Source organism: Dendrobates tinctorius, unplaced genomic scaffold (genome assembly GCF_039654945.1).
Source record: "Dendrobates tinctorius isolate UK_male_01 unplaced genomic scaffold, ASM3965494v1 ptg000027l, whole genome shotgun sequence".
Lineage (NCBI taxonomy): Eukaryota > Metazoa > Chordata > Amphibia > Anura > Dendrobatidae > Dendrobates > Dendrobates tinctorius.
Window position 1 is genome coordinate 2,322,520 of NW_027361695.1, and position 18,076 is coordinate 2,340,595.

Here is an 18,076-nt window from a genome sequence, read left to right on the forward strand (position 1 = left end):
TTTCCCATATATTTTCATTAGTGGGAGACTATTGATGGCATCTTTCAGCTATTTCTACATCGATTTTTGTAAAAGATGCCTCTCCTTATTTTGTATATAAGAATTAGGCATGATCTGAACTGAGATACCCCACTGGGCTGCCTTGAAGTTTGTCTGTATCTTTTTGTGGGACTTCAATATGCCACTCCATGCCATGTGTGTTCTAATTTGTTTTTAACCTCTCTTTTTGGGACACAGGGTCCTCTATAGAGCAGGTCTGATCTCTGTCTAGAACGAGGGGTTCCCTTACATTGGGTAGAAGGGACCACCAGTGGCTGTAGGGTTTATCAGGGCCCCCAGGGATAGCCATCGTGAGCGGGGGCGCCACAACGTTCCCCCCTTAGGGTGCCAACCTCCGCAGCCAGGCAGGGTACAGCATAGTTACCTAATAGGGACTCGTAGGGGTTACCCTAGTGTGGGTTTAATTTTGAACACCTATTTTTCATTTTCTCTATTACTGTCACATTTTTCCGGTGCGTACCACATCTGTGGTTTTTAAATAATAAAGTATTGTTTTAGGGATTTATATATGAGTTTGATTTGAGAACCCTTAAGGATTATAATTTTCATATTGCCATAAATATATATAAAAAAATAAAAATATGGCAACGTCTTGAATATACAGGTGGAGAGTTCACTTTAAATCTGTTAGGGCTGAATAAAAACTTAAGACGTTCTTTGACTCTCCCTTTGACTTATGAAAGAAGACAAGGCTGGAGATGAAAGCTCTCGTTTAATCCTTGAGAGCCAGGGAGATCAGACGGCATACCAAATGCCATTGTGTTAGGCTGGGACCTACTAGACGGGTCGGACGGCAGGGAGGTCCGGGAACATCAGTGGGAAGTATTCCTGCGCTCCTTACTGCGGTGTCAGTGTGCATCATCTTGCAGATGTTGAGTGAGCGGTGCTCTGACAGTACAAGGACCGTTCTTGGCAGATGACTAGAAGAACGTTGTGAACCATCTTGAAGATGTTCCCGTGATATCCGGCCTTTGGGGACTTATTTTCAAAAACCATCTTATGACTTAACAACTGGGGGTATAAACCGCACAAAATTATGATTGTTGGTTGCTTCACTGTAAGCAACTGGCGTTAGTACTGATTAGAATTGCTGCTACATGGGCTAGACTGATACATTGCAGCAAACATCAGCTGCGAAAGCAGGAGAGGAAATCAGTCCGGGTTTGTACTCGAGACTCAAATGGCGCAAACAAATGGTCGCAGTCTGAATAGAAACTTCCAGTCACGACCTCTGTATAAGTGTGAGGATAAAAAGGTCTCCAAAGCCAAACCTCTGTAGCAGTGGTTGTTGATTGGATCTTGTAGTCCAATTTTGATCTTGGTGTTCCTAGGGGTATATTAAGTGTAACGCCATAGTGCAGTAGGCCTCATACTGGGACAATCAAGAGGTTATTCATTCCGTTATACCAAGAACTGTGTTATATAAAAATATAAAATCAGTGGCACTCCAGACTCTTGCTCGACCCTCGGTTTCGCCTTATTGCTTCTTCTGGGGCATGCCCATTGCGTCAAGTAGCAGGGCTTAAATGGTTCTTCCATACATTGCATTTCCTGCTACCACTTACAAAATAGAAAAAGGTTGAGATTCATTAATCAATATCCATTGCGAGTTGGTCCCATTACGTCAGCCACAACAGTGGTTTGTGGCCGCTGGACGGGAGAGGAAGCGTCACCTGTTACCTGGCAGCATCTGTGACTCTTTTGATTTGCCGGCCTGGTACAACATCACATGTCCATCACCCCATAACGATGATGTCACAACAGACCGGCTAATCAAAAGTAGACCCTCGGACGCCGACAGGTAACAGGCGGGAATTCCTCTGCGTCCAGTGGCCACAGTTCTGGCCAATGGAATTAGCAGTGCAAATAAATGGGCACAAACTCTAAATTGCTAAAAAAAAAAAAAGCCCATCCCACCTTATAATCTATCAAAATCCATCACATTCCAATATTCTCCCCAAATATTATACAAAGGGGGGGAGTGAAAACTGGCTCTAAGATTGTGACCATTTGATGTGAGCATAATTAAAGGGGTCGTCCAGGCTTGGGGTGAAATTCTGCATTCCCTGCACTCTGTCAGGATTTTCCGATGTCAGCAGCAAAAGCAGGCAGTCAAGTATGTGATTTTTATACTCCTGGTCACATTCCGACTAGACGTGAACAGCCAGACTCCATTCACTTGTATTGCGAGAGGCCGGGCAGTCTAGTCGGTATGTGGCCACATGTATGCAAATCATTCTTCTGCTGGTTCTTGATTGCTTCCAATTAACATCAGTATTGCACGATAGGAAATTGCTTCCCTCTCCATCCAGCGCCGTATAACGCTTTGATCTGACATCTGTGGGTCTTGAGATTAAAGGGCGTGTGAACTTTTGCAACCACTTTGTTCATTTCTCCCATGAATCTAAAGGAGCAGTGAACTGACTACCCGTATTCTTTTTTTTTTTTAAGAAATCAAGGGTTCTATACGCACAGCTCCCATGCAGATGGATGAGTCTCCATGGTAACAGACTACAAACCAAACCCAATGTAGTCTGATCCTGCAGTCATATTTTGCTCTGCTTCCTCTTCTTTGTGACCCTACAGACAGTAGAGGAAGGAGCAGATGTAGAGGGAAGGAAGAGATGACTGTGGGATCAGACTACACCGAGTTCAGTTTGTAGTCTGTAACCACGGAGACACATAAATCTGCATAGGAGCTGTGCACAACTAATAGTTGGAGATTATTAAGTAACACCATGATAAAATTGTGAGATCAGAGCTGAAGACCATCAATTGTCGCAGCGATTGCCCAAATTGCTACTTTTTGTGCATGTTAAAAATGGCTGCAATATAAATGTATTTGTTCCCAACCTTTTTAAAACCGCTAAAAGCAACTTTTTTTTTTTTTTACAGCTTTTATTTTTATATGCGCCCATAAATGTCGCACTGTGTATGAAAACTACGCTTTTTTTTTTGTTTTGATGTAGGAACAAAAAAAACAAAAAAAAGGTGCAAAAATTTGATACATTTGTTTTTGTTTACAAAAAGTCAAAATTTTCAGACAAATTTTCTTTTTTTTTTCACGGCGAGTCTCTGATGCCGTCCTACGAGGTCACGCGCCCGGCATTATCTCTAATACATAGATTAAAATGACAATCCCCCGACAGATCAGCCGCAGATGTGTTTTTTGGAGGCAGCGACAGATGTGAGGAGATGGAAGTTCACTGGAGCAGCGACCAGTAAAAATCGAGAAGCAATGAAAGAGACGTCTAGAAGAGGGAGAAAGTCTAGGAACAGAAATGATGTAACAAATATGAAATATTACATAAAACCAGAATATCCTGGAAACCTCAGCCTGACTCCACATGGACCTGGAGGGGCAGTGATACTTATTCTGCTCCCATATCTCTAGCGAAATAAGTAGACTTGCCATTTAGGTTTCTAGAAAAGCTGGCTGCCAGTTGCTATGGTCATATAGTAACTTAACGTAAGAGGACAACTCCTCCAGCCTGTGGCTCTCAGGGGATGGTGGGAGTTGTAGTCATGCCCCGGCTCAGGTTAGACTGCACTGGATTAGTTGTAATTTATGGCGTCCGTTTCTGTGCAGAATCGTCCCTGCTGCAGCCATGATTATATATAGGGCAGTGAGTGGATGGGGTTCACTACACTGCCAATGTCCAAATCCTAATTCCCAAAATACTCCCATCCTCCTCCTACTATACATGGATTATAGTGCTAGCGAGCTTCCAGCTGTTGCTTATTATACAGATGCAGCAGAGCTTAGTTTCTCATGTGACACAGCGATGTCACTGTGCGGGTTTCAACAGCATTGCTGGCAAACCTGCTGCAAAATAATAATGCAACGATTTCAGCTCTGCTACATACATAGCCAACAACTAAGCGCATGCAGAACTGTGCCCTATGGGGCTGCCTATTGCTACTGGTCTGTATACTAAAACCCTTAGCCATCAGATATTGACCTCATTTTCCTAAAGTGACACGTGCTATTACACCGCACCACCAAATGATGGAAGCCACAAGATACATTGATGCCATATTTCCCCCTTTATGAAGTCCATACGCTCCCGTCTACATTAACCTCTCATTGAGCTCCCCCTAGTGGTGACTACAGGCAGCCAGAAGCTTATCATTTAACAATGGCTATACAGAGGATTAGGAGCTCGACATAAAAAAAAACAAAAAAAAAAAACTTATGAAATAAATGTGTACAGAACTTTGGCCCTAAATACTAAACAGTGAGCAAGGTGGAAATTTCTTTAAGGGATATAAACTTACTTGAAGATAACGGGGGAAAAGGAGCAGAGAATCCATCCATTCCCAAATGTTTACACCAAAGCTCCTTTTTGGAGGAATATTCCATAAATGGGTGAAACCAAGCAACGCTGCAATTTACCCATTGAAAATACTCTGTTCTCAAGATCGAAGGGATTTTAAGGTTAATGTTTAATGATGGCTACCTAGGTTACCGGCCACTTCCCGCAACCTATCAGCAGCGGCCAGTATCCTGGGCGAAAGATGCAGCGCTTACAGCCTTGGACGCTGCTGTGAAGCTGGACCTGGTTAGCCTCGGTGTTCCTCCCCTGCTGCCCCAAAGCTTGGGCTGGAGCTGCAGCCCTGCCGCTTGCCTGAACTGTCAATCATTACGAGCGCCGTCCCCTTTTTTTTCATGGACCCATTGACTTGCATTTCAGATTTTGAACCAAACCTCGGATCAAGATCTGACATCTCCACGATTTGATCTCACATTTCACAGACTTGTAAATTGCCCCCTAGACTATCACAGATTACATCCTTGTAGCTATTCTGTGCCGATACGAGCAGCCACCACCAGAGGGAGCTCACTAAGCATTGCACAGCTCCCCCTAGTGGTGGGCAGAATTTCATCATTTATGGAGGTGAGCCCTAGTGTTGAATGTGAACGTTGCCTTTAAGGTCCATGCATGAGAACAACAGCATAAAACGCAGCTTTTGGTATAATTTGCTGCAAAATAAAATTCCTTCTCTCCTTTCACCCCATTTTTAATTTTTATTCTTGCTCTTGATTTTACTATGCCTTGCTAGCTGCAGAATGAGTTAACTAAGGATATGTCAGTGAGATTGTTCTGAGAGATACGTTGGAGCTTGTCTGTCTTTTTCTGAGCCCCTCTGCACTGATTTATGACCACAATACAGTTAAGAACCAAAAATTATGAAATAAAAGCAAAGCAAAACCCCCTCCCCCCAAAAAAAGGCAGCTTTTTAAAGGGTCAAGCAGAGCCAGAGAGCCGGGCAGTGATACTATTTACGGTCACAAACAAGAACAGGTGACTGTTTTCTATAAAGAATCAGACACGGCAGCAGGACGGGAACTTACCGCTATTTCACCGTTTTGTGCAAACAGCTCCTAAGCGGACCCACGTGTCGCCATGGTTACAGACTACAAACCCACTGTAGTCTGATGCTGCAGATACACACTTGGCTCACCGTTCTTAGCAAACCTACAGACAGCAGAAGCCGAGGGAAGTAACAGATGACTGCAGGATCAAACTACGTCGGGCTCGATTTGTAGTCTGTAACAATGGAGATACATAGCTATGCCTAGGAGCTGCATACAAGAAACGGTACAAGTTTTTTTTTTTCTTAAAAGTATGCATTTTCGGTTCAAAATAATTTTTTGCGATTCGTTTTCAAGACAAATTTTGCCCGGTTTGCTTTCTCTAGCCTTTCTGTTCTGCGTTGCATTGTCTATCGCTGGCTGCAGAATGAGGAAACCAAGAACGTGTCAGCGAGCTCATTCTAATGAAAGTGTTTATAATTCTTATCTCCCTTTACCTGAACACTGCTCAACTGATTGATGACCACGTGAAAGTTGAATTTATCTGGATTTTCATAAATCATCCGAGAGGCGCTCAGAAAGAAGAGAAAAAAGGTACAATCTTCCCATCGGAAAGAGCTCTGGTTCTCCACTCATTTCGCAGACACTGCGCAAATATTTCTGCTGAAGCTCAGCTGTAAAAATTATTTTTGACCAAAAATGAATGCAATTATGTAAAAAAAAAAAAAAAAAAAAATCCCTCCTGCTGGCGACCATATCCTCCATTTTCCTGAAAAAAACAGCAGAACTCTCATCCACGAGCTGAGTCTGGTAGAGCATCAGTCAAGTAAATGGAGGCTAGCTGCAATACCAGACACGACCTGCAGACAAGAGTAGTGCAATTTCAGGTTTCCCTCCCACCCCATCCTGCACGTTCTACCTTCATACAGTCCTGTCTGCTGAGCGGATCCAAGATTCCAGAAGCGGATTCTGTATAAATATGAACGATACATTTTTCTTTAATTGAAACAATTAAATATCAACAGGCCAAAAAAAAAATTAAAAAAAGCAAAAAAATAAAATCCTGACTTTATCAATCACAAGAGGAAATAAAAAAATCGTGTGCTGCAAAAGAAAAGGGCTAGAGGTAGTACTGTGGCTGCGGAACTACAAGTTCCAGCACTCCTAGCGACGACACCACTCCAGCCATAACAGTCCAGCTCTGAATGAGGGGGCAGGAGGGACACAGGAACAAAAAGGGCACCAGAGAGAATCCCTGCGTCACGTTCCTCCCCCCATTTGTCCCTCTAAATAGCACCCCCCACCCCCCCAAATATAAAGTCAGATTACTGGACAGGCTGGCGAGCGGAGCCTAGATCTGTGTGCGGTATACCCTGCCGCTCAGTGGTCTCCATACTTTGTTTTCCTGCTAGGCTAGTTGTCAGAACATGCTGGGTGCATCAATTTTGCTAGATAATGAGGATTAGAGAGCAACATTCATTAAAGAAATTTTGCTACCCACAACCACCACTAGGGGGAGCCAACAGGAAACCGCGCTCAAGTGAGCTCCCCCTAGTGGTGACTGCAGGTAGCAGAATTTCATCATTTAGTTCTATAGCTGTGTACAGTGATGCAGAGGATTTGGCGCTTTGTATCAGATGCCTGCAAGACAAGAAGAGATTTTACCCCCTTGGGGGGTGCAGATTATAGATCTATACTAAACGTCCGGCCATCGAGGCATGCTAGGACCTTCACTTCCGAGCCATGAGTTGGAGTTGCCTACCCCCTAATATACAGTCATGGCGGCCGTGTGATTAAATAATAATTTCCTTTAAAAAAAAAAATAAAAATTATATATATATATATAGCTGCAATTTTGTCAAATTCGGATATAAAAAGCTACTTTACAAGTCATCAGCCCTTCCGACCGAAGGTTTTTTTTATGATTAGAAGAACCGTTCCCTTCTCATCAACATCACAACATATAAAAAAGGAGACCCCGAACGCGTCCTGGCGATTGTCTTCTATGGCTTCTACAGGGAAGAACGCAGCGCGCGTCGCGGCTTCTAGGTACCCAGCGGCTTCATCACACTATGGTACTGGCTCCTCGAAGGCCCACGCCGCGGGCAAACTGTTCTAAAAGACCGCCGATGGCCCCCGACGGGCTCGGCGGCACCGTTCTTAAGCCTATGGTGGTATTGTAGGCAGACAGGAAAATGGACCGGACAGCTTCCAGCCTCGTCGCCCGTTCCGTCGTGGCCGCGTGCCTGTAAGAGAGGAACGGACAATAAATATCCAGGTTGACAAAATACATCCTTAAAATCACTGATTAAAGGGGTTCTCCGCTTCGTGCAAAGTTAGGGAGGTCCCTGCACAGTAAATGGATCACAACGTGACCTCCTGCCAAGACCCCCGGCGATCAACGGTTAAACCCAGCTGCAAAAAGGTTCCCTATACTGCCCCCACAGGAGAGATGGGGCATTACAGAATGTCAATTCCTAACAATACAATGTAGGACAGGACGGGTCCTCCAGAGCAAGAGGCCATAACATTATGGCCATCAAACAGCCGCAAATGCAAGTGGTCACATGCGCACACTGTCTGCTCGGCTTTTAGAAGAACCAAGAGGAAGAGAACCCCGTCCATTTTATTCCACCCGGCAGTCGCCAGCCAGAACGATTTTTTTAGATTGGAAGAAAATGATGACAACGACGTATAAAACACATCTGAAGACGCTCGGATTATATCAGGGAAGACAGAAGGGTCTGCGTGTACAGACGGCACACGGCCATCACGGCAGCAGATTCCTACTGTTACACCGTCTCGTCAGACACTAAATTATATAAAAAAGTGTCATGTAAAAATATTGTATTGTGAGACGCTGGTCGTGTCTGGCAGTCACTGACGAGACAGCTCTGGTGTCCAATTATAGAAGTCACACAAGCTGCGCGCTAGAAGACGTCTCCTACTACTGAGTGACGGATAGAGAGAAAGTGAGATACAGAAGAAACAGCAAGTGCAAGAAGAAAAAAAAAAAAAAAAAAAAAAAGCGATATAATATACACATATATCGCGCGAGATACAGCGAGCAATAGATCTGAACGAGAAAGCAAGAAAGAAACAGCAGCAGATGGGCGATAGATACGCGAAAGAGCGAGCAAGAAAGGGAGTGATGGATATGAGCGCGCAATAGATAGGAGAGCAAGAGAGACAACAGATAGACTATAGATACAGAAGAAAGCGAGTTACAGATGAGAGCCAGCGAGAGCCAAAAAAATACAAGAGACAAAGCAACAGATAGAAAACATAAGCGAGCGACACAGCAGAGCCCGAGCGAGCGACACAGCAGAGCCCAAGCGAGCGACACAGCAGAGCCCGAGCGAGCGACACAAGATAGAAGATATACATTAGATATAGATTGATAGTTATGAGCTAGAGCCATACACTGAGATTTTATTTAATCAAATATCTGCCCCGCTAGAGTAGCGACACCTCAGCAGTGAAGTGGTGAGCGCACCAGTTCACAGAACGGGACCATCAAAGTACCGAACAACAGTCTGACAAATATCCAAGAATCCCCAAGTCCCAGAGTCTCTGTAACTGAACTGAAGGATCAGAGCTGCTGGTCAGGAGACCTGATTCCCAGAGTCAAGCAGCTGCTCAAAAGCCTAAGATAATTCTGCACAATGCCAAGTGTCTGCTGCAGCGGTGTAAAGCTGAAATCTGGAGCAATGGAAGCGCGTTTGACAAGCTTTCCGTGGTGGATCCCAGGAGAACATTTCTTGCCCACCAATTACCAGCCCCAGCACCCAATTTCCCAGCTCATAGCTCCGGGCTAAATACTCCAGAATCGAGGCAATCTTTCTAGAAGAGTCAAGTCAATTTTTGGAATAAGACCGTGCTGGATGCACGTTTCCCCCTGTCCATAACCCATGTGGGTTATCCTCCATCCTCTTTCCTGGAAATAAAGCAGTTCCACTGGAGACCTAATGGACCTACAAAGCTAGGCCCCCTTTCGTCGAGGGCCAAACAGCTACATGGGGGTCTTCATGTCGTATGTGCCCAGATATAGGGAGTAGGAGGGATCTTTGATGTCTGTGGAAAGGGAATCCCAATGCAGGTTTACAGGGTTGGGGAGACAAGTGGCTGCCCTGACTCTCCACGGGCCCCATAGCAGCGGCAGGAGATGCCGCCATTAGGGACTAAAGCTGACGGCACATTATAGGATGCGACACTCCTCTAATATACAATGAGCAGATTATCGAATAACCCTTGAAAGTACACAGTGGTATATAATAATAATAATAATAATAATAATAATGAGGACGAGCTGCAGATTACCGCCCAGTGCGCAGGCATGAGTGAGTGCACACAGTGCAAGGTATATGGGGAAATCGGCTCCTAAATCACCAGACTGCCCCCCGAAATATATATGTGCACCAATACACCGGGTGTCCGAAGCAGAGCAACAAGGTCCAAAACTGCGTCACCGAGGGGACAACTGCTGCACTGCCCGGGGCATCAAATACCTACTGCAGATCCCAGATATTCCCGACCATTATATATAGTTTTATAGTAGTTATATTCTTGTACATAGGGGCAGTATTATAGTAGTTATATTCTTGTACATAGGGGCAGTATTATAGTAGTTATAGTCTTGTACATTGGAGCAGTATTATAGTAGTTATATTCTTGCACATAGGGGGCAGTATTATAGTAGTTATATTCTTGTACATAGGGGGCAGTATTATAGTAGTTGTATTATAGTAGTTATATTCTTGTACATAGGGGGCAGTTTTATAGTAGTTATATTCTTGTACATAGGGGGCAGTATTATAGTAGTTATATTCTTGTACATAGGGGGCAGTATTATAGTAGTTATATTCTTGTACATAGGAGCAGTATTATAGTAGTTATATTCTTGTACATAGGGGCAGTATTATAGTAGTTATAGTCTTGTACATAGGAGCAGTATTATAGTAGTTATATTCTTGTACATAGGGGCAGTATTATAGTAGTTATATTCTTGTACATAGGGGCAGTATTATAGTAGTTATAGTCTTGTACATAGGGGCAGTATTATAGTAGTTATATTCTTGTACATAGGGGCAGTATTATAGTAGTTATATTCTTGTACATAGGGGGCAGTATTATAGTAGTTATATTCTTGTACATAGGAGCAGTATTATAGTAGTTATATTCTTGTACATAGGGGCAGTATTATAGTAGTTATAGTCTTGTACATAGGAGCAGTATTATAGTAGTTATATTCTTGTACATAGGGGCAGTATTATAGTAGTTATATTCTTGTACATAGGGGCAGTATTATAGTAGTTATAGTCTTGTACATAGGGGCAGTATTATAGTAGTTATATTCTTGTACATTGGAGCAGTATTATAGTAGTTATATTCTTGTACATAGGGGCAGTATTATAGTAGTTATATTCTTGTATATAGGGGACAGTATTATAGTAGTTATATTCTTGTACATAGGGGCAGTATTATAGTAGTTATATTCTTGTACATAGGGGGCAGTATTATAGTAGTTATATTCTTGTACATAGGGGGCAGTATTATAGTAGTTATATTCTTGTACATAGGGGGCAGTATTATAGTAGCTATATTCTTGTACATAGGGGGCAGTATTATAGTAGCTATATTCTTGTACATAGGGGGCAGTATTATAGTAGTTATAGTCTTGTACATTGGAGCAGTATTATAGTAGTTATATTCTTGTACAAAGGGGGCAGTATTATAGTAGTTATATTCTTGTACATAGGAGCAGTATTATAGTAGTTATATTCTTGTACATAGGGGCAGTATTATAGTAGTTATAGTCTTGTACATAGGGGCAGTATTATAGTAGTTATATTCTTGTACATTGGAGCAGTATTATAGTAGTTATATTCTTGTACATAGGGGCAGTATTATAGTAGTTATATTCTTGTATATAGGGGACAGTATTATAGTAGTTATATTCTTGTACATAGGGGCAGTATTATAGTAGTTATATTCTTGTACATAGGGGGCAGTATTATAGTAGTTATATTCTTGTACATAGGGGGCAGTATTATAGTAGTTATATTCTTGTACATAGGGGGCAGTATTATAGTAGCTATATTCTTGTACATAGGGGGCAGTATTATAGTAGCTATATTCTTGTACATAGGGGGCAGTATTATAGTAGTTATAGTCTTGTACATTGGAGCAGTATTATAGTAGTTATATTCTTGTACAAAGGGGGCAGTATTATAGTAGTTATATTCTTGTACATAGGAGCAGTATTATAGTAGTTATATTCTTGTACATAGGGGCAGTATTATAGTAGTTATAGTCTTGTACATAGGGGCAGTATTATAGTAGTTATATTCTTGTACATAGGGGGCAGTATTATAGTAGTTATATTCTTGTACATAGGGGGCAGTATTATAGTAGTTATATTCTTGTACATTGGGGCAGTATTATAGTAGTTATATTCTTGCACATAGGAGGCAGTATTATAGTAGTTATATTCTTCTACATAGGAGCAGTATTATAGTAGTTATATTCTTGTACATAGGGGCAGTATTATAGTAGTTATATTCTTGTACTTAGGAGCAGTATTATAGTAGTTATATTCTTGTACATAGGGGCAGTATTATAGTAGTTATATTCTTGTACATAGGGGGGCAGTATTATAGTAGTTATATTCTTGTACATAGGGGCAGTGTTACAGTATATGCTGTATTTTTTTTTTTCTGGTGTAGTATGGGGAGATGTTTGTTTTTTTACAGCAATTTGCAATTGGGGGAAGAATGGTCCAGTCCTCCCGAAACCTTCCAAGGTGTTCGTAGAATACCAGGCCCGGATATTTAGGGATATCGGTGATATTACACCAATAGCAGATTTGGGGGCAATATAACAGCCAGGATGCTCATTCACTGAAGGGAAGAGCCACCGACGCTCTGGATCCACTTACAGGCCGCCGCTCGGCTTCTCATCTGGGAAGCTGAAGGGGAGGAAGATACCGGCACTGAGGATACCATGGTCATGAACACTCCCACCCTCCGATACCATCTGCCAGCTGCCATAGTCTGTGGAGACGGAAGATCCAGGTAGGTAATGGTCCGCTGATCTGAGGCGAGGAAAGACAAAGGGAAGACCATGGGATGAATGACTTCTAAAACAGAAGAAAAAAAAATGGCATCTCCAGAGGCGTGAAGTGGTCAGATCGTGTGCAGAAACTCGTCACTCCGCATCAGTGTAGAGAACAGCAGACAGGGCGCCGCACCAGGAGGAGCCTGAGGCCGAGGACCTGCTCCCTCCAAGAGATGGTCAACGGTTCTCTTATGATGCCGAGATTTTGCAAAGCCGATAAAGGTGCATGCAGAAAACAGCACACGCAAAGCGTAAGGACTGGATCTGTGGAGACCCCGATAATCCGCCAACAGCCAAAAGCCAGCCAAAGAATAGGAGAAGAAAACGCACAAGCGAAAAAGATTAGGAAGGAAAAAAAAAAAACACATTGATAAAAAAAAAAAAAAGTCTTCAAGACCCCAGGCTTGTGATTAGTTGAGGATTAAGATTTCAAAAGCAGATTTCTCCTAATCGCTTGCACAATAATAGCAGGTTAATACAATGTAAAACTTAAAGTGGTTATTTTGTTTTTATAGAAGTATTACTTTATCCCCCCCCCCCCCCCCCCATTGGACCAGTCTTTTGGCAACAATCCTTTGCCTGCAGCTGATCAGAACGAGTCTGGCTTCAGAAACCCACAGTGATCAGTTTTGATCGCCAAGAAAAGCCACATCAGGCTGTGCACTTCCCCTGCAGTGGCCACTACAGGAAAGATGTGGAATTGCACACAAGCCGGAAAGGACAAATGACCATCTATGTAAGATATCAATCATTTGGGTCCACCAGAACGCCACTGGTTCTCAAACAGATGGGCCGTTATTAGATGGTTTTTTATTGAAGCCTGAATAATAAATATTTAATTGAAAATGTATAAAATGTGGACTCTAAAGGCGGCGAGTCCTGGTGTTATGTTCGGTTATTCTGCACCGTGCACGTGGTAAGGTGTAAAGCACAATGGCAGAATTTGCAGGGAATGGTGAACATTTTTCATACATCCCTTACATGTGCTTTAGTAAGACACACGTGCATTAGTCTCCACATGCCAAGGAGGAACAAGTCAAGGTTAACGCAAGGTGGTAAAACCCAAATTAAGCACCAACGGTAACAGCAGATCTTATAGCATTTCCTGAAACAGTCCTAGGTCTACAAAGTATACTGGTGGTGGTGGTGGTGGTGGTGGTGGTGGTGGTGGGGTGGGGGGGGGGGGTGTCCTCCAGCTTTGCATTATGGCCACATCTATAGACCACCTCCCTCTAGAAATCCTTTAAATTATGAACAGCGGCTACTTCTGAGCCTTAAATGGGTTAGCAGGAGCCACAGAATTAGATGCAAGATGCCCCTCACCCGCAGCACTCAATTCCCTCTCACAGCCTCTACATACAGGGAATCCTGCAGCTGCATCTCCCTCCTCCTTGTACAATACTTTTGTATTATTCTAGACTGATTTTTTTTTTTTGTTGACTTGAAGAGGTTACTAAATCTGCAGTTAAGGAAAAGCTGCAGAAGAAAGACTGAGACACGATATGGAGAAGTATCTGCCGGGAGCTGTCTGTAGGAATTTTTGCCCCTTCAAGGAGAAGAGTATTTGTGCGGTCAGACCCTGATATAGGGGGGACGCCGGACTCACAATCTGTTTTAGGATGAGGCCAAGGTCTAGGCGGCCGCTCATGTTATTCCACTAAACTCCCGCTTCATGACTGTATGGAGCTTGTGCACTGGGCACAGTCATGGACAACAGAAAAGTGACTTCCCAAACTGTTCCCACAAAGCTGAAGCTACAATTGTCCACAATGTCTTATGCTGAAGCATTACGATTTCCTTCACTGGAGCTGAAAGGCCGAGGCCGCCCCCTGATAATGCTATGGGCTTATGCTTTTCCACCATCTATCTGTACAGGGCCACAATGCAGTCAGGGGGCGACGTCCTCCTGGAATCACCAGACCCAATCTCCTCCATCAGACGCCAGATGGAGAAGTGTGATCCGTCCCTGCACAGAACACGTCTCCTCCAGAGTCCAGTGGTGGCGACTTTACACCACTCCATCCGACGCTCAGCATTGTGCTTGGTGATGTACGGCTGCATGAAGCTGCTCAGCCATGAAGCTCCCGGTGGAGGCGCGCAGTGTTAGTACTGATGTTCATACCAGAGGAGGTCTGGACTCAGTTATGGGGTCAGCAGAGCGGTGGTGACTTTTCTGCCCTCTGCTCCTCACCACTCGGCCCCCAACTCTGTAATATTATGGGGTCTCCACTTTGTGGCCGAGTTGTTGCGCTTCCTTCAATTTCTCAATAATATCACTCACTGGTGATGGGGGAAGATTCAGGAGGAAGAAATGTCATGGACGGACTTGTTACCCCGGTGGCTCCTATTACAGGACCGCGCTGGGATCAGTGAGTTCTGCACCACTGGCCGACCTGTCACATGCTAGTAAAGGCAGACGACATGGCGGGGGACGGGAGATTATACACTGGGGCAATGGGACAGAGGGAAGAGGTAAAATATATTTCATCTTATACAAACACGGAACCCTCTGCAATCGTCAAAGGAGATTAGTGCGAACACAAATGCAATATAACACAAAGCACAAAAAGGAAAATTCCCTGGATGAGACGATATATGACACAATGGATTGTTCTATTCTGTAAGCGGATCCACAGGTTATCCTGATAATGTAGCATCGTTCCTCCAGCGTGTAATGAGGTCGTCCATCAACCGTCTGTGTTCACATCCTGCTAATCTGGGAATAGGGAGTGTGGAAAGTGGCGGCTGAGGCTTCTGTACCCACTGCACCTGCGAGGACTGAAGCACATGCTAACTCGCTACTTACTCTCCGCTCGTGCCGCAGCATCGCCAGTGGGGAACGGAGCTGGAAATACAGAGACTAACTGGGCGTAAAATGGGGACTGAGCGTCAGACAGCTGCAGGGTCAGACCACTGCCATCAGACTGCGGCGTCAGCCACTCATCCCCGGCATCGTATGAACACGTGCTCCGGTAATGAGGCGTTATGTAAGGAGATTACACGACTCCGGCTCTAAATCAAAATCTGGGCAAATCTCATTCCACCAAGGAAAAAAAAAATGCAATCTTTAGGAAATGTAGTCAGCACCAGGGGTACTGAAGACCACTGAAGATATAAGGGGGCAGAGGAAGCGATGAGTCCCCAGGGGACAGGAGAGGCGACGCGATGAGGCACACAGCTGTGCGTAGGGACAGGTTGGGATCTAAGGAGAGGGGAGCATAAAATTCTATTTTATGGTTTTGGTTTTTTTTTAAACAATGGACAAATTAATTTGTGTATAGAAGCCCCATTACCCCACCGTGGACAGAATATACCCAAGTCCACGTTCCACAACAAATAGATCTTACCAGGAAGTGATCCGCTACAGAATTTACAGAAATTGGAGGCTTTTTGCCAAGAGTGGGCAGCTTTACCATCTCAGAGAATAAAGAACCTCATTCACAACTACCACAAAAGACTTCAAGCTGTCTTTGAGGTTAGAGGAGGCAATACACGGTATTAAGAAATGGGGTATGTGAACTTTTCATCAGGGTCATTTGAATGTTTTTGGGTTGTCATTATGATATAAAAAGAGAAAACACAGTAGTTTGACAGTAGATGGCTTCACCCAACCACTAACCATGAGTGGAGAAAAAGGTTTGGTGTTCTCATTCATAGTCTGCCGGGGTATGTAAACTTTTTAGCACAACTGACATCATGCAACAAACTGTATAAACATAAGTCACACGTATGGAGGAATGGCTGGACGTGTGTCCCACCTGCGCTGCGGCACCTCCAGGGGGCTACTCCCCGCTCGCAGAAAGATGTCTGAATGGTTGGATGAGGAGGAGCTGGAGGATTTTGCTTCCGTTCCTGATGGCGGCAGCAGATGGTCTTCAGACGTCCGGTTCCAAACCGCTGCCTGTGGGGAGGAGGTATGAGTCTTCTTCCTGGCATGGTGAGCGGGGGAGAGGTGAAAAACAGCAATCAAAGGGGTTGTCCAATAGATTATCAATGTTAAATCGCAGGAGATCCGATCCCAATGTGTACATCCAAAACTGATCAGTGGGGGGCGCCGCCAGCAATCTGATATTGAAGACCAATTCGATCAAAATATAAAATTAATCCCATCGGTAAACAGTGTAATAAGAAAAGCAAAACGCCAAAAAACGCTCTGGGGAAAAAGGGGAGGGAAAAAACAAAAAAACAAAGGAAAAATGGCACGGGGGTGAAGGGCTTAACCCCACTGCTGCCCACTACTCACCAGACGGCGTGGCTCTGGGCTCCCAAGTTGATCAGGTCTACAGATTCACAGTTTGTATGTCCGAAGGCACTGGGGGAATCCTCTGTGATGACCGAGAAGTCGCTGCTCAGACTGGTGGGGCTGCCGCGGTCCCGAGGTTCTGGTGGGAGCGGATAGAATCCATTCACACACACAGACACTAACACAGCAAGACCCCGCTAAGATCGGGCCGCATCAGGGCCACTGGACACATTACTACAGGTTTCCCTCCATATTTATAGCATTACAGCGCAGTATAAAAAAAATAAAAAAAATAATGGAGGACACTTACTAAGTGCACAGAAATCCTCTAACGACAGGCCGGGGTCCCGGGGCTGGGAACTTTTCCGCCTGGAAGATGAATATTACAGATGGGAAAAGGATATGGATTGAAGAAAAATTCCTTGTGTCTGGTAGGAGACCAGGAGGAGTCCGGGGGGAGAGCGGTCCTATTGTGAATGGTGGATCCTACTGTCTATAGAGGTGTTATCAGTCATTTTACAGGAGGGGGAGGAGGCGAGCTGTGACATCGCCTATAGAGGTGTTATCATTGTAATCCTATCTGTGATGATAATGAGACTGCAGAAAAGTCATCCATACAGAATAAAAAGTAAGAATTCTAGTGTGTAAATTGCAAGATTTCACATTTTTTACATAAAAATATGTTATATTTAACAACATTTAATATTAAGTATAAAAATCCAAAACATTTCACTAATAGATGATTTTGTGATGTCCCGTACCAATCAGGGACAGTCCATACACTGCATATACACACTTATTAGAGCAGCTGCTCGCCTTTATACACCTCCATGTGCGGCAGGTCCCGTATATACACACTTATTAGAGCAGCTGCTCGCCTTTATACACCTCCATGTGCGGCAGGTCCCATATATACACACTTATTAGAGCAGCTGCTCGCCTTTATACACCTCCATGTGCGGCAGGTCCCATATATACACACTTATTAGAGCAGCTGCTCGCCTTTATACACCTCCATGTGCGGCAGGTCCCATATATACACACTTATTAGAGCAGCTGCTCGCCTTTATACACCTCCATGTGCGGCAGGTCCCGTATATACACACTTATTAGAGCAGCTGCTCGCCTTTATACACCTCCATGTGCGGCAGGTCCCGTATATACACACTTATTAGAGCAGCTGCTCGCCTTTATACACCTCCATGTGCGGCAGGTCCCATATATACACACTTATTAGAGCAGCTGCTCGCCTTTATACACCTCCATGAGCGGCAGGTCCTATATATACATATTTATTTATTGGAGCATCTCCTCGCCTTTATACACCTCCATGAGCGGCA

The 18,076-nt window shown here is 44.0% G+C and overlaps 1 protein-coding gene across 5 annotated transcripts in view; it reads right to left on the reverse strand.

The window, feature by feature from the left end:
* Positions 1 to 7,259: 7,259 nt before the first annotated feature.
* MTMR14 (myotubularin related protein 14) overlaps positions 7,260 to 18,076 on the reverse strand; it is a 32,682-nt gene continuing 21,865 nt past the window's right edge. For 4 of the 5 annotated variants that reach the window (XM_073569672.1, XM_073569673.1, XM_073569671.1 and 1 more), the window contains 5 exons: positions 17,047 to 17,105; positions 16,737 to 16,875; positions 16,252 to 16,422; positions 12,315 to 12,470; positions 7,260 to 7,623 (listed from right to left, as the gene is read on the reverse strand). In XM_073569672.1, coding sequence (XP_073425773.1) covers positions 7,443 to 7,623; positions 12,315 to 12,470; positions 16,252 to 16,422; positions 16,737 to 16,875; positions 17,047 to 17,105 — 706 coding nt within the window. In that variant the 3' untranslated portion in view covers positions 7,260 to 7,442. The remainder of the gene's footprint in view (positions 7,624 to 12,314; positions 12,471 to 16,251; positions 16,423 to 16,736; positions 16,876 to 17,046; positions 17,106 to 18,076) is intronic. The other variant, XM_073569674.1, reaches the window with a different exon arrangement.